The sequence below is a fragment of the Gekko japonicus genome, unplaced genomic scaffold, assembly GCF_001447785.1.
Source record: "Gekko japonicus isolate JY-2015 unplaced genomic scaffold, Gekko_japonicus_V1.1 scaffold1718, whole genome shotgun sequence".
NCBI lineage: Eukaryota > Metazoa > Chordata > Lepidosauria > Squamata > Gekkonidae > Gekko > Gekko japonicus.
This window is the reverse complement of record NW_015165294.1, coordinates 298,568-321,097: the sequence shown is the minus strand read 5'-3', so window position 1 is coordinate 321,097 and position 22,530 is coordinate 298,568. Positions and strand designations below refer to the sequence as shown.

At 42.0% G+C, this 22,530-nt stretch overlaps 1 protein-coding gene across 1 annotated transcript in view; it reads right to left on the bottom strand.

Moving 5' to 3' along the window:
- Nucleotides 1–22,530, bottom strand: part of NELL2 (neural EGFL like 2) — a gene marked incomplete at its 3' end in the record, with an annotated part of 165,179 nt that overhangs the window by 63,377 nt on the left and 79,272 nt on the right. The window contains exons 10-11 of the mRNA XM_015410366.1: nt 7,765–7,856; nt 6,496–6,598 (exon numbers count right to left, since the gene is read on the bottom strand). Of these exons, the coding sequence (XP_015265852.1) occupies nt 6,496–6,598; nt 7,765–7,856 (195 nt within the window). The remainder of the gene's footprint in view (nt 1–6,495; nt 6,599–7,764; nt 7,857–22,530) is intronic.

Below are 22,530 nucleotides of genomic sequence, written 5' to 3'. Positions count from 1 at the left end.
GCACAGATGCCATGCCTTGCCAACTACCATCTCTAGATGAGCCTGTTCTCTTCTTCAGGGGGAAAAAACTGAGGGAAAGTAGGCATTAAGCCTTTCTGCTTTCTCTCTGTCCTCTGTCAGAGTTTATCCATTCTCACCCAACAGTGGGCCCATCACCTCTTTTATGTTGTGTTTGCTCCTCACATATCTGAAGATTTTCTTGTTGTAGCAAGCCTACCTGGCCAGCTTTAGCTCACTGTGAGCTTTGGACTCTTTGATGGCTGACCTACAGTGCCTAGCAACCTGCAGATACTCTTCTTTAGAGGTATGTCCTTGCCTCCATTTCTTGAACATTTTCTTCTTCTCCCTTAGCACATCAGGCAGTTCTCTGTTCATCCACATTGGTTTCTTGGATCTCCTACCATATTTCTTTCTTGTTAGAATCCTGATGGCTTGAGCTTGCAAGAGCTCTTGTTTTAGGAGAGCCCACCCTTCACTTGCTCCCTTCACTTCCAGCAGTCATGCCCCTGAGTTTATTAAAATCTGCCCTATTGAAATCTAAAATACATGTGTGGCTACAAACTTCCTTGGTCACCCACAGCAAAAGGAATTCTAGCAGGACATGGTCACTTCCCCTAAGGTCCCCAACCACCTTCACTCCATCTACCATCTCTTGCCTGTTGGTCAATATTACGTTGAGTATGGCCGAGCCCCTCATAGCTTCCTCCAGCATTTGATGAAGGAAGTTGTCGTCCAGGCAGGTCAGGAAGTTGTGTGATTGTGGACACTTTGCAGAGTATGTCTCCCAGCACACATCAAGGAAGTTGAAGTCACTCATAACTACCAGGTCATGTTGCTTGGATACCCTGTCAAGCTGTTCAAGGAGGGCAGCATCCACCTCTTCATCCTGGTCAGAAGGTCTGTAGCAGACTCCAACCACAATACTGTTTGTCCTTCCTTTCCTTCTCCTCACCCAGATACTTTCCACTGGGCCTCCAGTATTTCTTGACAAACAAACCCTCTCCTCACACACAGTGCCACTCTGCCTTCTCTTTGATCCTTTTGTTTTTTTCTTGAACAACTCATATCCATCCACTATTACATTCCAGTCCTGGGAATCATCCCACCAAGTCTCTGTAATGCCTATTAAATCATATCCCTCTGCCTATACTAGAATCTCAAGCTTTGTCATCCAGAAAACCTAGCCCATGGTCCCAGAACCCAAATTGCTCCTGTCAGCACCACAAACGCAGCCAGTGGTTCACCTCCATTACCCTCTGTTCCTGTCACATTCCCCTTCCTATGACAGGAAGAACCGAACAGAACACTACCTGTGCCCCCATTCCCTTCAGTTTCCTCCCGAGAGCTTCATAGTCAGCCTTAATGCTTTTGATGTTGTTCACGGCTGTGTTGTTGGTTCCATCATGGACCATCATGAATGGGTAATGCTCCATACGTTTGATGAATTCAGGGATCCTGTCTGTAATATCTTTAATTTTCCCCCCTGGCAAGCAACACACCTCTTGGGCCAGGGGGTCAGGCCTGTCCCATGACCAGGGGTCATGATGTTCCATACCCCTCAGCAGGGAGTCACCTATGATCAACACTTTCCTTTTCTTTCCATTGCCATTTCCTGCTCTCTCTGTCTTCCTTGTGCTTGTGATACTTCCACTTCTATCAACTTGCACTTCTGACAAGTAGGGAGGAAGACAATCATGGTGCACTCCCCACAGGTGACTGGAAATGGTCCGTGAGCATTCATCATCACTTCCCAAGTGGATTATTTCACCTAGAAATACCTTGCTGTCCCTGAAATACCCTGAAACTTAGAGAACTGACCAAAAGGCTAGCTCATGAGCAGCTCTGTCCCAGCTCCTTCCTCAGCACAGCTGACTCAATTCTGTCTCTGGCAAGGAGGAGCCTTGCGATTCAAAGGCTCACAGCCCCCACCTCCCAAGAGCCACAGCAACAGTAGAGGGCGGGGCCAGCAATCAGCCCCAGGCAAACAGGCTGTCCTCCCTCAGAAACAAACCAGACAAAAGGTTTTGGAGGCTTTTGCTTTCAGGAGTAATTAGTTACTGTGGCCAGACAAAAAACATACAGAAGCAATCAAAAACCCCTCTCCAGCAGGCTCCAAGAACTCAGTCTCATTCACAAACTGTTTTCACACACATGCCATTTATGTGATTACAACTGCTGCTTTTTTCCTTCCTGCAAATAAATGGGACTAAATCAATACTCCCAGCAAGGATATGCCTCTTTAAACAATCATCACACTCTTGAGATTCCTGACAGGCCATGAGCCTGCTAGTAGCCTATCTTCAACTATAGGTTACCACATGCAGTCTTTTAAGCATCTGCACTGTTCTGTACTCTGCAGTCAGGCCCAGTCAGGTTTCCTCAAGTGGTAGCAGACCACTGGAGTGGGTTAAACAAGGCTTGTGCCTGGTGGAATGATTGATCCAGCAGGGCTGTCTTCTTGGGATTCAGCTTAAGTAGGCTGGGAGGTAATTGGGCCCAGCTATACTGCTGGCAGGTACTGAGGCTTCATTGTGCATTGGTGAGGATCCAACAATGAAGTACGATCCTCAGTATTCTGCTGTACACCTACAGGGAAGTTCTGTGTAACCATTCCAACACTTCACATCCTTTGTGCCACCTTGGCCAGGGCCTTCTGCCACTGCTGAGGGGCCCAATGAGCTATAGGCCACAGTTTGAATCCTGCCTGGAGAAGGCCTAGCATTTAACTCAGTGCCAGTGATGAGGTTTCCCTTGCAGGCTCTGGAAGGGTGGCTTCTGATGCTGCTGGTACATCTTCAGGTGGCACCTCTACTGTGCTGGGCCTCTTTGGTCCTTCTGATCCTCCTCAACCACTGATCTGGGCTCCTCAGGCTCCTCCTCTGAGGATTCTGACTCACTGAGCTGGTCTGAGGGGACCATGACAACCACAAGTCACACACTATGCAGCTACACTTCTCCTTTCTGAGAACTATTGTCCAGTGAGCATTCTGAGAGACTCCCCTTTTAAGGGTACTTGCATTATTTCAAGATATTTAAGGATATTTGCATTGCCATGCATGTATTAATTCACAGTGTTTTCAGTAGAGCAGTGAAAAGCTTCTCTATGGAATAGCAACATTAATTTCATGTAGTAAACCCCCTCCCCCCCCCAGAAAACGGAGCATTGTAGCATATTTTAGACAAACAGGTTGCTTACCTGTAACTGATGATCGTCCGAGTTGTCATCTGTGCATTCACACCTCTGGGATATAGTGCACCTGTGCCGACCTCAATTGGTATCATGGAAAACAAAAGGGATTTTCACACCCGCTCCCCAGTCACATGCCGGGCTCCAGTGCGCATGACTATGGGAGGGGCACAAGGATCCCGCCAGTTCCTTCTGACCGCTGCCATCAGTCTCAGAGCAATAAAGAGGAGAGGACCGAAAGCAGAAGGGAAGGAGGGCGAGTGGTGTGAATGCACAGATGACCACTCAAAGATCATCAGTTACAGGTAAGCAACCTGTTTATCTTCTTCGTGGTCTCTGTGCATCACACCTCTGGAAGATTAACAAGCAATACAGGCCTACCTGGAGGAGGGAGCTGGAGGTCCTAAACATGCACCACCTGCAACACAGCTCGTCCCACTGCAGAACGCTGATGAAGATGCACATCCAAGGCGTAGTGCTTCACAAACGTGTGAGGAGTGGCCCAGGTTGCTGCATTGCAGATATCTCCAACCGACGCACCTCGCAGGAAGGCTGTGGACATCACCACTGCTCGGGCGGAATGCTCCCGAAGCAGAACCGGAGCCAGCTTCTTGGCCAACAGGTAGCACAGCTTGATCACCTCCATGATCCATTTGGACAGCCGTTGCAATGACAACTTATTTCCTTGAATAGGTAAGGCATGGGAAACAAACAGGGCTGGTGATTTCCTGAAGGACCGTGTTCTATCCAAGTAAAAAAGCAAGGTCCTTTTCACGTCCAACGTGTGGAGATGACGTTCCTCATAGTTCCTTGGAGATGGGAAAAACACCGGGAGAACGATGTCTGCCTGCAGATGAAATTCCGAAACAATCTTGGGCAGGAATGAGACATCTGGGGCCAAGGTGACACCATCCTGATGAAAATTCAAGTAAGGTGAGTCACAGCGAAGTGTGGACAGTTCACTCACCCTCCTGGTAGATGTAATAACCACTAGAAAGGCTGTTTTCCAAGAGAGGAGTTGAAGACTACAAGTAGCCATAGGCTCAAAGGGCTTGCCCATCAGTTTAGCGAGCACCAGAGGTAAGTCCCAGGCCAGAGTAGGGCCATGAGACGGAGGGAAAAGGTGGTTGAGGCCCTTAAGAAATTGTTTGGTTTGCGGGTGAGAAAAAATGGAATGGCCATCTACCGTGGGATGATTAGTGGAGATGACCGCTAAATATACTTTCAACAAGGCACAGCTAAGGCCCAGGTCCAAACAGGACAACAAGAAGCCAAAAATTGCCATTAAGTTCATAGGAGGTGGTGGCAACTCCAATGCATGAAGGTACGCAAAGAATTTCTTCCACTTTCCGGCATAAGAGGCCCGTGTAGAAGGCTTGCGGCAGTTCAATAGGACATGGTCTATCCTGCCCCTGAGTTTCAGCATAGGATCCTCCAAGTAGTGAGCTTGAGATGTGGTATGTTGTGATGCAGCACTTGCCCACTCTGGGCAAGGAGAAGATCTGGTACCGGAGGAAAGTGGGTGAAGGAGCCCTTGGATATGTTGAGCAGAGCAGGGAACCAGTGTTGCCGGGGCCACCAGGATACATCGAGGCCTTTCCCTTATTATTTTGGCAATCACTTTGGTAAGTAGAGGGAGCAGGGGGAAGAAAAACACATGTTTGTGGGACCATGGGATGGCTAACAGTTTCAGGAAACTGATATGGTGGTGAGCCACATGAGGTTCTCATTGAGCCCCTACACATGGATGTGCTCTCGCATAGGGAGGGCCATCAACAGCCTGGCTGCAGTGTTCTGTACCAGCTGCAGCTTTTGGAGTTGGGAGGTCATCTCCTACTTGCTGTGGTGGAGAGGGTTCCACTGAAGGGAGCAGGTTCTCGTCTCCAGAATGTGAGGAATCAGAAGAGCCTGAACGATCAGAGGGCTCTGAGAATGACATTTGAAGAATCGGCGCCGAAGGCATTGGATCCAATGGCCCTTTGAACCTCTTCGGTACCGATGGCGAAGGTTTATGACCTTTGGCTATCGGCTGTGATGGCTGTGGTCTGATGAACTCCGGTGTCGGGGGACGGTCTCAATACCGAGAGAGTTGGGATGAGGTAGACTGGTGATCTGCCACTGATGTTGGTCCCAGGAAGGCGGAGGGTGGTGGAACAGTCCCACTGGTTGATCCCGTTCATCAGGTCCATGTGGGGAAGGATGCACAAAAGTGCCCGCTCCGCGGTCCGAATGCAGGCTCTCCATGCTAGAAGAGTGGGAGACTTGGGTTAAGTCCATGTCCTTATCTGAGTCCATGAGCTGGACAGGACGCAGCGAAGGTGAAAGAGGTGCACCTTGTGGCTGCCCACGGCCAGATGAGTCAAGCGAAGCAGCTCCAGCGGGAATCACTCCTGCGGCCCTGCGAGGGGTCGATGGAGCCTTAGCAGGGGAGCCTTTCTTGTGCTTCTTGTGCTTGACAGGACAGTCATCCTTGCCCTCCCTGTGTTTCTTAGAGGGAGTGTGGGCATCGGACTGGGATGCCGGTAGCGAGCGTTTCAGCACCGAACGGTCAGAATGGGCCAGTGTCAGAGACAGTACGGCAGTTGAGCCCAAGGCAGGAGTCGACATCGAAGCATGCCCCGAAGTGTCTTGTGACAATGCCATCAGTGAAAGAGCTAACTCCAGCAGAGCTACACAGAGTCTAGCTGCCCAATTCTTTCTCATTTGGAGAATTTGGCACGATGGGCACAAGAGTCCACCCGGTGCGATTCCCCCAGGCACAGGAGGCAAAGGGAGTGTCTGTCGGGGGGGGGCATTTTACTACCGCACTTCCAGCACCGTTTGAATAAGTCCTACTGTTTGCCCATAGGCTGGAGGGGGGGGCAGAGGAAGTCTGCTGAAGCAGAACACGACGAAAGTCCAATGCTAACTAACACTAACACTATTTTACTTTCCTAACTAGATAAACAGTCTGAAGAAGAAAGAGAGACCCGAAGGCCAAAAAAAGTTACTGACCAAGGCGGAGAAGGTCCTACCAGCGTGGCGGTCAGAAGAGAACTGGCGGGATCCTCATGTCCCTCCCCTAGTCATGCGCACTGGAGCCCAACACATGACTGGGGAGCCGGCGCGAAAATCCCTTTTGCTTTCCATTATACCGATCGGGGTTGGCGCAGGCGCACTATATCCCAGAGATGTGATGTACAGAGACCACTCAAAGATTAACAGATTCATTGTGGCAAAATATTTGTGGACTAGAGTCCAACATGTCATATACATGAAAGTTTTTTTAAATCTCTCATCATGAGCTCATTCTTTCTCTTATAATTTACCTTTACAAACTTTGCAGCAACTATTAGATAAGGAGATTTGCTGAGATTCAAGACAGTTCAAGGTAGGACAATCTGACTTCACTACACGTTGCATTTTGTGGTCCTGTTGAATAGAGATAATTATTTAATTTTTTGAATTACATTTTTATTTAGGCAGCCTATATAAAATAAAATATATGGAGGGAAAGCAGAAATGACTCAACCTCCTCTACTCATGGTACAAGGGCAACACCAGTGGTGACCAATCAGCTCCTAACAAAACTTGCAGCAGTTCTATCAACCATTAATAAATCAAAAAGTTTCATTAAAATAGTACAAATAGTTGGACTTCCATCAGAGTTCTGTTGAGTTACAATTTTCCTTAAACTTAAAATGTTGGTGTTCTCGGAAAGTAAACATATGCCTGTTTTAATTGGTATGCATCAATATCAGGTTTCTATAGCTAAGAGGCATTCCAAATACAATTATTCTATAAGGATACCCTTCCTGCAGCAATTCACAACAGCAGCTGAAATACTATTTCTGTTCACAATAGTGTCAATATCTTTCAAAAAACAGAAGAGTGTTATGTTAAGAAACATATGATAGTTGTTTAAACTACTCCTGAGCCCCTCTTCCAGGAAGAAACTTTCAGTGCACTTTCCAACCGGATTTTTACTGTGTGAACTTCCAAAATCCATTTGGAAAGTGCATTGAAGGTGGATTAGTTAGTGTGTGTGACCACAGGCTATGTGTGTTTAATTCAGACTTTTAAAAAAGTAAAAGCTTCAAATTATTTAGTGTCTCATAAATAATGGTAAAACAATTTTACAAAATAAAAATTCTTAGAAACTTTTATTAATGTAAACATAATACTGCAGATTTTGTTGCTAGTATTCATTGGGGAAATGAGCTTCCAGTACACTCCAAAGCAAGGTAACACCCTTATATACCTAATGAAGTCAATTAGCTTAGAAGGATACAACTCTGTTTAGGACTGCAGTGTAAAAGAAGTAACTTTACTAACTGAGAAGTTGGGATGTGTATTAAGGATCAGATTCCCCCCACACACAAAAATCTGGAATATCTCCAGTTCATTTGTTCACAATAAGGAGAGCAACAAAAACAAGCCCTTACATTAACACCACAATTTTACAGTTGATATAAAAATTGCCATTGGATAGCAAATTTGAAAAGGTAGGATGCCATCGTTAGGATCACTTTAACCGCCTTAATTACAGGGTAGAGAGACATTACAGGAAGAGAATAAGCTATCAACTATGTTCTTACCTTGCATTCAAACAGAATACAGTCCCCTGAGTTTGAATGTACAGTTTCTTTTTCACCTTCAAAGTAGGTTTTACCTTCAAACACACACGTGGCTGTGCAATTAAAAAAAACCTTTTGTTAATGTTAAGTGCTCAAGCTCTATATGAGAAAGACACATACACCAGCATATTTATTTATTACTTCATTTATATGCCAGCTTTCTCCCCAATGAGTTCTCAGAGCAGCTTATATTCATTTCACAAAAACATTCCAGGTTATGTAAGATGAAACTTAATTTAATTATCACTAACAAACATAAGGCTGAACAACACACTATAGAGGACGTCTGTGCAGTGGGATCTTTAACACCCATCTACATGTGCCATGCTTTAGTCACTTTACCAGAATTGCCCTCCCCAACTAATACTGTGATTACTTTACAGATAAATATTATTAAGAGGTGTTCTAATCACCTGAGGAATTGAAGACCTAAAGATATAAGGTGACTTTTTTTTAAATCAGCTTAGTCTTTACCCTTGTTTAGATCAGAAGATGGGTTAAGGTGTTGGTAGGAAAAGGCTATGAAGAGCTCTTTACATCCTCAAGAGCCTATTTCTCCTTACCCCCTCTTCACCATCACTTATCATACAAAATCAGGCACAGTAGAACTTTAGTGTTTCTCCTACAGCTTGAATAGATACGGCAGCGCAACACTGTAGTGAAACAATTCCTGATTTTGCAGTTATCCATATTTTGCTTTACACTGCATGCCACCAATTTTTGGAAGTAAGGCTTAATTTAAAATGTCAGAAAGGATTCTTGCCAGCCTGTTATTGTGCATCATAAGATGACTCAAACTGTATGGTGGTGAAGACAGAACTCCTTTAGAAGGCCACAGTGTTGCCAGAATTGCTGTTCACTATTTTCCACAGAAAACGGCCATAACCACTGAAATACAATATATATTTTTCTGGCCCTTGACAGAGAATTTTAGAAGCCAGTAAGTTTACTTTCCTGTGGCAGTGGGACTTCTGTGCATCTTTTTACCTTAGACACCCAGGCCAAGACATAGTGGCTGCCTTGACTAGAAGTCTGTAATTACAATGTCCAATGAAGATTTCATTTCTGCCAGTCTGAACCAGTGGTCCCGAAAAATCCCAAATATTTTTGGGGATCAGCCCTTTTGGTTAGCCGAAAAATGGCCAAAACTCTATCTAGCTGAAAGAATATCTGGAAAATACCAATAAGGTATTTTTCAGATTTTTGGGGGGCTCGGATTTTGCCGAAGGCACACCTCTAGACTGAACCCTTTTAGCAACAAGAATGTGTTGACTTTGTAACTGTTAACTCCCCAAAAGAAAGCTTCATCTTCATTCTTAATTTCTATTTCACTGACTCATAAGAATAACCAGGCAGCTTTTCTGTGATTTAATTCCAGCCCCTGTGCATGAGATGCTCCATTTGTGTTAGTTTTAGTTAAGAACAAAATAACCTTCTGTTCTTCAAATGCATCATGAAGCAGCTTGCCCAAAAACTCCTTCATCTTGGAGATGCATACAAGAATATTTAGCAGGACTGGATTGTGGCACAATCTTAACTGAGACTGAGTATCATTCAAATTATTCAAATAAAGCTTTATGTCTGTGGAAGTGAGTATTCAGTGAACTTCCTGTCTAAACAGAACTCAATTTTACTATGGTATTGATGTTGGACTTTAAATATAAATATGACTACAAGTGTACTCTTTACACATCATTTTGGATCAAAGAAATGAGTCTCTTCTTATAACTTATTTATTTAAAACATTTTAAACTTCCTTAAGGTGTCCGAGGTGGTAAACAATAAAAATAAAAATCATACATAGATATATTAAAAATGATTAAAACAGAACACATGAACAGATAAACATATGACTGAGAGGAAGAGTCAATGAAAATCAGTGAAGTAACACCAGGCCTAAGAAATAAGACTTCAGCCACTGGTCGGGTTGACAGATAGCTTTTAAAAAATACTAGACACACTTGATAAAAATGTGCAGACCAAAAAAATTACATGATATGGGAAGTTTATTTACAACAATCTACATTACGTTAGAGTTGCATTCCCACATTCATCAATCACTTTAATCTGAGTATTTCTGTATACGTGTAAACATAACATAAGGACAAATATAAATTGTAACAGGCAAGGTTTCTAAATTAATTTTTAAAACACTGCTTTTTTGCAACCTGTTATTTCCAAAAGATTGGCCCCTGCCACACGGGCAGGAAACTGCAGAAGAGAAGTGTGGCTGTTTGCCCCGGGGCAAACTAACATGCAGTAAAGCGATCAGACCTACTGTGGAGGTTCTGTGGAGGTACTGTGGAGCTTCCGTGGGTAGGGAGAGGTGCCGATCACAACACACGCCTGCGCGCAATGAAGAAGCGCACGGCGCGGCGAACTGGTTTTCTTTTTTTGTGTACACTACGAATGCGCATGCTCCGTTGGGTGCGTGTGCGCATCCACGGAGACTTGGGGGGGGAAACCCTTTTCTGCAAGGGGACATGGGCGGGCGCCGGATGCCACCGGAAACGCGATCAGACGCCCGCCCTTGCCCCGCAGTTTCTGGAAACTAGTACCTCCAAGGTACTAGTTTTTTGCTGCGCTTTTTCGGCAGGAAGCCTCAGTTGTGCCACGGAAGCGCTACGCTTCCCAGATGTGCTGGTGAGATCGTGACCAGAAACTCCGCTTGTCTTCCGTATCTCTTGCGTGGCTAATGTTGCGTGTGACCGCAGCCATTATTTCCCTTAGAATATTTATGGCAAGATTATCAGTGCCGAAGAGCTGAAGAAACCAGAAAGGAAAGGAACATTAACCATGTTGATGTTGCTAAAGCAATCCAACTGAGTTCGCAAATCTTGCAGGTTTTGAGGGGGAAATGCCCACCAGTAGCACATCCATCTTGTCAGGATTAAGCTTTAGTTTATTATTTATTTAGTCTATTATTTACTAGGAATAAGGCACGTTCTGGAAATAACGAGATCTAGAAAGAGGCTCTGGGCAGGTACCCTGGCCTTAGGCATTCAGCATCAATTTGCTGTGGTGATCTCAGCAGGGTATAATGACACAGAGCTTACCGTTTTCTCCAGGGGAACTGATCTCTGCTATCTGAAGAGCAGCTGTAAATCTGAGTGATCTCCAGCCCTCACCTGGAGATTGGCAACAATGGTTCCTGGGAGAAAATGGCTGGTTTGGAGGGTGGTCTATGGCATTGTACCCGTCTAAGGACTCACCTCTCCTCAAACCCCACCCTCTCCAGGCTCCACCCCTCAAATCTCCAGGAATTTTTCAACCTGGAGTTGGCAACCCTATCTCCTTCCCAGACAACCAACAACCTACCATTATTTGCCCCCTGACTTCAGCTTTTCATCTCCCCCACACACACCTGGAGCCTCTACCTAGGAAAAAGTACAGTCTTTCTCCAAAGTGGGGACCCAAACAGGAGGGAAGCGACCTCAGCAGGGTATAATGACACAGAATCCACCCTGCAAAGTAGCCATTTTCTCCAGGGGAGCTGATCTCTGCCATCTGAAGAGCAGTTTTAATTTTGCGTGATCTCCAGACCTCACCTGGAGAATGACAGCAGTGGTTCCCCAGGAGGAAATGGCTGGTTTGGAGGGTGGACTCTATGGCATTCTACTCAGCTGAGGCCACTCCCCTCCCCAAATTCTGGCTTCCGTAGACTCCACCACAAAATCTCCAGGAATCTCCCAAGCTGGAGCTGGCAAGCCTAGTCAGGACTGGCCTCAATGAGTTCTCCACAAAGGCCTGGAATGGGGCTCCTGCCTTTGCCTTTTTACAGACAGAACCAAGCTTGGTTACCTAGCTACAGGTACTGAGGGAAACGTTAGCCCCACAGGAGCCAAGCAGGAGAAGCATCATCAGGAGAGACAGCTGTTTTGGCAGTTTATCCTGACAGGGAAGTGGCCAGGCTGGCAGTGGGCGGGGGACAGGAGCAGACCCAGTACCCAGCCAATGGCACGCGAATACTCGAGTGGCTATTGATGGGCCAATGGCTGATGGAGCACATTGGGCTTATATATATATATATATATGTATGTATGTATAGGAGTATATATATATAGGATTTTGTTTATTTTGTTTATTATTAGTCTTCAGGCACCAGTTCAGGGTTTCTACAGCCTCCCTGGGATCAGCTGGAAGGGTGAGATAGAGCTGAATGTCAACCACATATTGGTGATAGCCCAGCCCGAATGGAACAAGACTGGAGTGATATGATCCCTTCAACACACTCCAATCAGAATTCTGGTGACAACATTCTTCACAAACTGTAACTTCTGGACACTTTTCAAGAGCAGTTTCATACATAATGCATTGCAGAAGATAGTCACCAGAGTATGCACCACCTGGGCAAGGCATTTTTTGTTCAGGAAAGGCCACAACTGGCTCACCAGCCAAAGCTAGTTAAAGGCACTGATGACCACCACTGCCACCTGCTTGTCCAGTAGGAAGCCAGGGTCCAGCAGCACCCACAAGCTAGTAACCTATTCCTTTAGTATCCAGAAATATCTCCGTTCCTGGGTCAATCCTCCCCCCCCCACCCCACAATAGTACCTCTGTTATGTAAGGATTAAGTTGATCTTATTATTCCTCATCCATCCCCAAACTGCCTTCAGGAACTGGTTCATTGTTTCCACAGCCTCCCTGGGATCCACTTGAAGTATGAGATAGGGCTAAGAATCATCTGCATATTGGTGACAACCCACCCCAAAACTTCAGATGATCTATCTCAGAAACTTCATGTAGACCCTGAAAAGCATGAGGAACAAGATGGAACCTTGCAGGACCTCATAAGCCAAGCAGCAGTCTTCCAGTAATATCCTCTGAAACCTATCTTCCAGTTAGAATCATATAACATTGCTTCTCATTCCCAACCCTGAAATGTGGTCCAGAAGGCTACCATAATTGTGGGTAGTGAAAGCCACCAAGAGGTCCAGAATAATAAACTCCCTCTGTCCATCTCCCAACACAGGCCATCTACCAAGGCAACCAAGGCTATTTTGATCCCATAGCCTGGCCTGAAAACAGAATGGGATGAATTCAAACAATCCACTTCATCCTGGAATCCTTGGAGTTGTTCAGCAGCCACTCATTCAATCACCTACCATCAACTACCATAGTGATTTTGAGACTGGAAACTTCTGCAACTGTAAACAGGAACTTTGTTCATCGTCTCCTGTCCATGTTATGCTTTTCAGTTTCAAGTGTTCTCTTGTTGTCCTCTGCTCTTTCATCCTTCGCTGTTGTTTGGTGCTGTTCCAAACATGCCTTTGCTTTTGTAACATGCGCGATTCTGCGGATCAACGGAACTTTCACTTTCCTCTTCGTGCGCATGTGCCATTGGGTGCTTGTGCGCATCCTGTGGAGACTTGGGGAAAAAAACCTGTTTGCGATGGGACATGGGCGGGTGCCGAATGCCACGAACTACCACTGGAAACGCAATCAGATGCCAGCCCTTGCCCCGCAGTTTCCGGAAACTTGTACCTCAGAGGTACTAGTTTTTAACTCCGCATCTTTGGCGGGAAGCCTCAGGTTCGCCATGGGAGCTCTACGCTTCCCAGATGTTGTGGTGTGATCATGCCCGGAAAATCCGCTTATCATTTGTCTCAGTAGTGTGGCTAATGCTCCGTGTGACCGCAGTCCTTGAATGGTAACTGGAACCTTATTTCTGTGTGTTTAGCTATGCTGGAAAAGCTTAAATTTATTTGTTTTATTCCTTCACTATCTAGTCTTGTTTTAAATATTTTTGCACCTTAAATAAATAATTGTATTTTTACTCAGTCGTGGTTTTTGCCTTCAGTAACCTCAAAGCCTTAAGCCTTAATCCAGAGCCTTGGCTCTTGACCTCTTACCAGTTAACAGTTTTGTCTTTGAAACTCAGACTGCAGTCCCACTCTGCAGGGCTGACTTTTCTTGTTAAGTTCCCTGAGAAGCCGGGAGGAAACCTACCAAGACTAGGGTGAGTTTTAGACTCCCTCTGGTACTTTGTAACTCTGTTTTGTGATGCACTCCCCTTGTACCAAAAGTCCTTCCCCAGGGTTGGGACTGGGACTTTTGACAGCCCCAATGTTATATTGCCATCCATAGGCACAGTAGCATCCATAGGCACAGTATCCTTTTTGAGTATGAGAGACCAAAGGAAACGAAGAAATTCGCTAAAGAAATTATAAAGTGTACTCTATATGAAAATATGCAAGCAATTTGTTATCTGCTCGGGAGAGATGTATTGAGCAAATACCTTTATGGTAGTTTGAAATTCCTTATGAAGACATTAGCAAAAAAAATATTGTTAAGAAAAGAACACACACTGTTCATAAGAAGTGTCTACAACGAAACGGAATGCAATTCTGGAAAGTTTCGTTAACAAATAAAGGAGTATGAAGATAGGATTTCATCTATGAAGATTTGCTTTATTGTTATTGTCACTTTCAATTTTTTTCATATAGAGTACACTTTATAATTTCTTTAGCACGTTTCTTCCAGTTTCCTTTGGTCTCTCATACCAGTGACTGATTTCCATCTGTATAATTTGTCCTTACAGTATCCTTTTTGACACTGAGAATTGTACTGTCATTTCATAGCTACATTTCCTTTGTTAAATATTTAAAAACTTATGGTAGTTCCCTGCATTAAACCATCTGTAGTGGGGGGCGGGGGGGGGGAGAAGCCAGGTGAGAAGAACGTCTTGCTTTGGAGGAAAATACCAGTGTTTATGGAACAGATCTGCAGGATCCAATCCATTCATACTACTCACTTGATCTATGCAAGGCATATACCATGTATGTAAGGTTCTCCTGGACTGTCCATATTACAGAAGTAGAGCATTTCAAGTAATAGATGGTCCATAGTAGAGGGGAAAGAGGGAGACAGGAGGAAGACAGAAGCAGCATGGATGAAGGAAGTATAATTAAAACAACATGTTGCTGCCTTTTTCAATGTGTATTCCAGCTGAATAGGATTAGCCATTCTACCAGTGAAAAAAGTCAAGCACTGCTCTTTTTCCTATATTTTATTAAGAATGGCCTTAACAACTCGATCCTTCAAGCTACTGCACTGAATCAACCCTTATTCTGTCTCAGGCAACAGGGCTTGCACTAGTACTTTAGTCCTCAAACTCTGAGTGACAGATATTCGCTGCAGGGTAGCTTCCAGATATTTTATATCCAAAAATCCCTCACTGGGTATTTGCTGAAGGCAAATTTTTGAAGACTCTTCTCTGGGGAATTTACTGGATACTGGAATGGAAACAAAAATAATTTGACACGTAAAGTACATGAACACATATGAACATTTCAGTGCTGAGACAGCCACACACACACACACATTCATTCATGAAGATACCAAGATAAAATTTTAAGGGACTAGGGTTAAGCACTACAATACTTGTATGCAATGTATATGATGCTGAAAATCATACTGTACAATAGTGAAGGGCTGATCTGCAGTAGAGTATCACCTTTGCATGTAGTGGGCATTAGCCAAAAAAAAAAAAAAAGACTGTTACTCATACAACCTTATGTTTCATCCAGCACAACAGTCACATGCAATGCATTCTCCTAACAACTAAATACTATTTGAATGCCAGGAAAACACAGAATCCCCACAAAAGGAATGCTATACTGACAAATTATATTTGGATCCCAAAGTCATTGAGTAATACCACAGTGCATTTATTTCATAAATAAGATAATTGCATGGAAAAAACTAATAATGGGTAAAGCTGACCATTAGATACTTATTTCATCATAACTGATACCAAGAAGAAAAGAAAGACACTACATTTGCAGGAAAGCATGAAATGGTTTGTTCTAAAAGGAGGAGATAGACTGCAGCTTAAAACTAGAATTTCATACAGTGAAAGATTTTGAGAAAAGATACTTGAAACAGGTCTTCTAAAGCTAAATAAGAATTCCTCTCTTTGGAAAGCACAGCTTGAGAATTTTTACATTTCACAACAGGGATGAATTACTGACATTTATCATTCCTATCTATAGGGAATCCAATGGCATCCACTTACTGTGTTAATAAGAAAATAACTGCTACACTTGGGAAACTGGAAAAATCATTTTGCTTGGATAATTATAAAAGGCCTTTGACAGCAAACACAGAAAACAATTATATTTGAGAAGTTCATCACTTAATTCAGGGCTTATACAGAGCAAACTTGTGACTGGTCTCCTGATACCTTCATTTTCTCAGAAAGCAGCCCCTGGGATCAGTAGTAGAGAAGAGGTGCTTAACCATTCCCCTATGAGCATTGTTTCTATGGGACAAGCAGGAGCTACAACTTCTTTTAGGGAAGTGGTATGGATAAAAGATTAAATCCTTCCTTCTCCCAGCTCTACAAGGAATGAGTCAAATTGTGAGCCCTAGCAGAAGCTTGAAAATGGTGGGACACTTGGTCTCAGATTTCCACCACTCTTCTTCATGCTGGATTGGAGACAATTTGAGAAGTTCCAAAGTTCCTCATTGTATGCATATAAGAGGATGGCTTCCAGAAAGTAGTAATCAAAAAGTTTGGGCAAGTAGTAATCAAAACGCTTGGGCAAGTATTTTTTTCCAGAGACATACACACAACAAACATACATAAAACATAAATGGGGTATTAATTTCATGTGAATAGTAATTTTGATGCCTTCTTATGAAGATTTCAAAATAAACCGTTTAAAGCTAAAAGGTTCTTTTTGCAAATGTTAAAAAAATTCTTCTACTTTATGTCCTCTACTGTGATAAGTTGCTTGATTATAGCCTTGTCCTGTTGAAATTCTCATACCATGTATAAAATCTTGACCATGTATTTTCAAATGTACTTTCTGTGTGGCCTTTCAACAATAAAGTCAGTTTATCCATTTCAGCTGATTTGAGTACTTTGTTAATAAATTCTTCTGTACTTGGCATTGCAGGTCTCCTCCAATATTTAGCATACAAAATTCTAGCAGAAGTAGTTAAGATATAAGATAGGAGTAATATCTTATAAGATATAAGATAAGATATAAGATCTCTTATAAGATATAAGATAGGAGTCATCTCTTTTACAAGTTTCAGACAAAATATTCAAAAGAAATACTTCTGGAGTAAAGGGTACATGACATTTTAAGATTTTTTGCAATACTTCATGGATTTAAGCCCAGTATTTTTTTTTTTGCTTTATCACACAACCACCATATATGATAAAAGGATCCCACTTTGTTTTGACATTTCCAACAAATATTTGAACATTTAGGATCAAATTTAGCCAATTTCTCAGGGGTAATATACCATCTATAAAACATCTTATATATTGCTTTCGTGATCTTAATTCCCCCCCCCAAATCTGGGACCAGTGATTTAACTCAATATTATGACCCAAGTTTTGTGCCCAATGTATCATAACACTTTTAACGGTTTCGTCATACATCTTATAGTCTAACAACAAAACATACATTTTTCTTATGAAATTCTGTTCACCAAACAGCATTAACTTATCAATTTCTAAAAGGTTTTCATAAAATCATATTGCTTTATCTTTAATATATCTTGATTCAATTTGAGCTTTTTGCCACCAGTTTAGCTCAGACAAAGGTTTCAAGTTACATTTAGAATCTTGATATCTTTTTATTGGCTTTTCTTGGTATGTCTTTGGGTTTGTAAATGCTTCTAAGGGAGCTACAGATTTGTTTTCTAATTGGCTCCCAAACTTTCATTAAGGAAGCTCTCACCCAATACAGTTTAAAATATTTGTGAGAGTCAACTTTTCCATACCATAGGAAGGCTTGCCATCCCAATAACAAGTCATGGCCTTCTAGTTTCAATAGTCTTTGATTTTCCAATGTGATCCACACTTTGATCCAAGCCAGCACTGCTGCTCTATAGTAGAGGGCCCAGTCTGGAAGCGAAAAGCCAGCCTTTTCTTTAACATCTTGCAGAGCTTTAAGTTTTATTCTTGGTTTCTTCCCTTGCCAGATGAAATGGGTCATCAATTTATTCAGTTCTTCACAACAGGGATAATCTGGATAATCTGTATTGTTTGGAATAGAAACATCATTCTTGGTAAAATATTCATTTTGATGGTGGCTATTCTACCCATAAAAGAAATTTGAAGATTTTTCCATTTTTCCAAGTCTTTTAAAATTGTTTTCAACAGTTCTGTGTAGTTATTTTCCATCAAGGAAAATTTGTTTATTCCTAGGTATTTAATTTTCTTCTGGGTTTCAAATCCTGTTTTTTCTTGAAGGAGTAAACTTTGAGTCTTTGTCATATTTTTGTCAGGATTTTTGTTTTATTTATGCTAATTTTTAGACCTCCCACTGCTCCATATTCATGTAACAAAGATATCAAGACATTTGTGGAATTTAAAGGATTTTCCAAAATAAAGACTAAATCGTTAGCAAAAGCTAACAGTTTAAATTCTTTACCTCTTATTTTAAGACCTATAATTTGCTCATTTGCTCTAATTACATCGGTTATGACTTTGAGGACAAAGATAAATAATACAGGTGACAGAGGACAACCTTGCCGTGCCCCTTTTTGTATTTCAATGTTTTGTGATAAGTCTCTATTAAGGGAGATCTTAGCATACTGTTTGGTATAAATTGCTTCAATCATTTTGGAGAATTCTGTACCAGCCTGTGAATATGTTAGTAGTTAAAGCATAAAATTCCAACTGACATTATCAAAGGTCTTTTCAGCGTCTAGAAAGATTAGTGCCAATTGTTTTTCTGGGTGGGCTTCATAGTACTCTAGAACATCTAGGATTGTCCAGTTTGGTGTAGTGGTTAAGTGTGCGGACTCTAATCTGGGAGAACCAGGTTTGATTCCCCACTCCTCCACTTGCACCTACTGATGTGATCTTGGGTCAGTCACAAGCTCTGGCACAGCTGTTCCTGAAAGAGCAGTTTGTGTCAGAGTTCTCTCAGCCCCACCCACTTCACAGGGTGTCTGTTGTGGGGAGGGGAAGGGAAAGGAGTTTGTAAGCCGCTCTGAGACTCCAAGGGAAGGGCGGGATATAAATCCAATCTCTTCTTCGCTTCTTCTTCTTATATTTTTTCTAAGTTGTCTCTTAGAAAGAAAGCCTGTTTGATCTTTATATATAATTTGTGCTAGCACTTTTTTCATTCTTGTTGCTATGATGGAGGCATATATTTTATAGTCAACATTTAAAAGACAAATAGGTCTATAATTTTTAATTTTTCATCTAAACCTTGCTTATGTATAAGAGATATCAAGGCCTCCTTCCAAGAATCTGATATTTTCTGTTCAATTGTTATATTCTGACACACCTCTTTTAAAGGAAATATCAATTGATCTTCAAAGATGTGATAAAATTCTGCTGGCAGCCCATCAGGGCCTGTGGTTTTACCTTTCTTTTGTTTTTTAAAGGCTTCTGTCAGTTCAGCTAGGGATATTGGTTGATTTAATAGCTCTCTCTGCTCCTCTGTGAAAATTTTTGTTTTACATTTTTCTAAATATCCTCTGATTTGTTCTTGGGAGGCTTCTGTTTTTGGAGAGGTTTTAATAAAATTGTTCCACAATTATTTTTAAGTCTTCTGATTTATTTTTTTCTTCTCATTTGCAATTTTTAAGTATTTTTATATATCTTCTTTCCCTTTCTTTGTGTATTTTATATGCCAACCATCTAGTCAGTTTGTTTGCATTTTCAAAATGATTTTGTTTGGCATACATTATTTTCTTTGCTATTTCTTGAGTTAGGAGGCAGTTCGTTTGATGTTGCAATAATTTAAGTTTGGTCTTCCTCTGTTCAGTTATCAAATCTTGTTTTATTGTTTTATTCTTGTTCTTTAATTTGTTTTTGCAGTTGGGAGTATTTTTCTAGTCTTTGTTTTTTCCTGAATGTTGCTTCTTTTATCATCCATCCTCTCGCAAAAGCTTTAAAGGCATCCCAAACAATATTTATAGAAATCCCAGGCTGTATGTTTCTTTTTTAAAAAATGGAATTATTTCTCGGATTCCTTTACAAATCTTTCATTTTTTAAGATTGCCGTATTCAACTTCCATCTATTCCTTTTGGAAATGTCTTGGAGTTCAAGAGTGATGGGGTTATGGTCCGCAAATGTTTGAGGTTGTATTTCTGCTTTTAAAATGTCATTGGTCACTGTAGCTGAAATCCAACACATGTCTATCCTTGACCAAGAATTGTGTTTTGCCGAGTAAAAAGTGTAATCTTGTTTATGTGGGTTTCTAGCTTTCCATGCATCTATACAGTTATTCTCTTCCATTAGTTGATAAAAGGCTGGAGGAAGTTCATATCCTCTTTTCCATTTCTGTTTCTTAGAAGTTCTTCTGTCTTGAGTTCTGTCAAATACCGCATTGAAGTCTCCAATTATACAAATCTCTTGGTAGTCCTGATTAGAAATCAAGTCTTGAAGAGATCTATAAAACTTTTCTTGATGTTGATTTGGTGCATATATGTTAACAAGAAGGGTCTTCTTGTTTTGTCTTTGTATTTGGACCATTAAAATACGCCCATCTTGCGAGGCATATATCATTTCTATTTGAAGATGTTCCTTTACGTACGTCACTACACCTCTTTTCTTTTTTTTCTTTATCTGAAGCAATGGAGGTTTTACCAAACTTTTCGATTTGAATATATTTTTGGTCAGCTTTCCTAATATGGGTCTCTTGGAGGCAGATAATATCAAAGTTGGTTTTTTTTAATTGTTGAAAAAATCTATCTTCTTTTTGGGGGAGAATTTAGTCCATTGATATTTATAGAAATAATTCCTGTTTTACTTTTATTCATCTTGATTCTGTGGTTGCACCTCTGGATTTTCTCTCACTTGTCTCCTTGTAACAGCTGGAGTGGTCTTCGGGTATTGAGATTTCTTAGGGCTTTTCTTAATTGCTGCTGAAGTCCCTGAAGCTCCTTGTGGGAGGCCTTCTTCTTCCTCTTCCTCTTCCGTCTCTAAGTTTGTTTCTTCAGTTTGGAGTTCCGCTCCATGCTTCTTTAAAAAGTCTTCTGCCTTGAATGTCAAGGTAATTCTATATCTTTTGCCTCTGTAAGAAAAAAATTAGGCCTTCTGGGAGGAGCCATCTGTAGGAAATTTCATTTTTCCTTAATGTTGTTGTAAGTTCCAAGTATTCTCTTCTTATTTTTCTGACTCTCCACCATGGGATCTCCTTCAAAATCTTTATTTCATTGTTATCTATCACCAATGGTGTTCTGTTTGAAGTCTTTAAAATTTCATCACTGAATATTCTTTTATGGAATATTAAGTGGACGACTTCCCTGGGTCACTGGTTGTTCCTGGCATACACAGAATTCATTCTAAAAACCAAATCAAGCTCGTCCAGTACTTTCTCTAACTCTTCTGTTTTCATATATTATGCTAGAATATGAGCCATCTTCTTTCTGATGTCTTCATCTTGCTCTTCTGGAGTATTTTGGAATCTTAATATAAAAGCCACTTTATCTATCTGTAATCTAATCATATCTTGTTCCAAATGGGTCTGTTTAGTATCTTTTGCTTGTAGTTTGGACTCCATTTCTTTTGTCTTAATATCCATCTTTTCAGTTGTTTTGTTTAATTCTATTAATTTCTCTGTGTTATTTGCAATTTGTTTCTGTAGACCTTGCATTTGATTTAAAAGTTGTGACATCTCCTTCATTGCTTCTTTAAGTGGGTCTACTGCTTCTGAAATTGAACCTTTTATTGTTTCTTGAATAAGAAGTTGAAGATCCTTCATGGATGCAGATGGTATGCTGGATGCAGCTGATCTGGGTACACCTAGTGAATTTGATGGTATTTTAGGAGGTTTATTGACCCCAGCCATCTCTTAGCAATGATCAGTGACAAGATCAAAGAGTCCTTTCGTGTCAAAGGGAGAAAAGGAAAGAAAAACACAGCAACCAGAAATACAGTTAACTTGCCCCTCCCCGCCAAGTATTGTTATTGCTATTGCAACAGGATTGTTTTGGAACCCACTGAAATATACTAGATATTAGGAAAACCTCTTTTCACAACTATAGACCCAGCACAAACCTTAGGAATATAATACAGTAGCCAAAACAAGTTTGTTTCTCTTTCTCCTTATATGGAGAGTACCAGGAAGAGAAGGAAAGGGAGGAGGGGTGTATTCTCACTTAGATTCAAATGTACATACCCACTGAAATATACTAGATATTAGGAAAACCTCTTTTCACAACTATAGACCCAGCACAAACCACAGGAATGTAATACAGTAGCCAAAACACGTTTGTTTCTCTTTATCCTTATATAGAGAGTACTAGGAACAGCATGATAAAAAAGACAGGTTGCTTACCTGTAACTGGTGATCTTCGAGTGGTCATCTGTGCATTCACACCCTTGGGAATACTGCGCCTGCGCTGAACCTTCTCGGTACCGGTAGCTAGCAAAAGGGATTTTCGCGCCTCTCCCAGGTCACGCGCCGGCTCCACTGCGCATGACCAAGGAGGGGCACGCAGATCCTGCCAGTTCCTTCTGACCGCCGCCCAACAGCCTTCAAAGAAACAAGATGAAGGGCCGAGAGCAGAGGGGAAGGAGGGCGGGTGGTGTGAATGCACAGATGACCACTCGAAGATCACCAGTTACTCGGTCTCCAAAATAGATCGACCCAACGCCACACGACGAGTAGACCGGACATCCAGGGCATAATGCTTCACGAAGGTGAGCGGAGTAGCCCAAGTCGCAGCGTTGCAGATGTCCTCCAATGGCATACCTCTCATGAAAGCTGTAGAAGCCGCTACCGCCCTGGTAGAGTGGGCGCGAA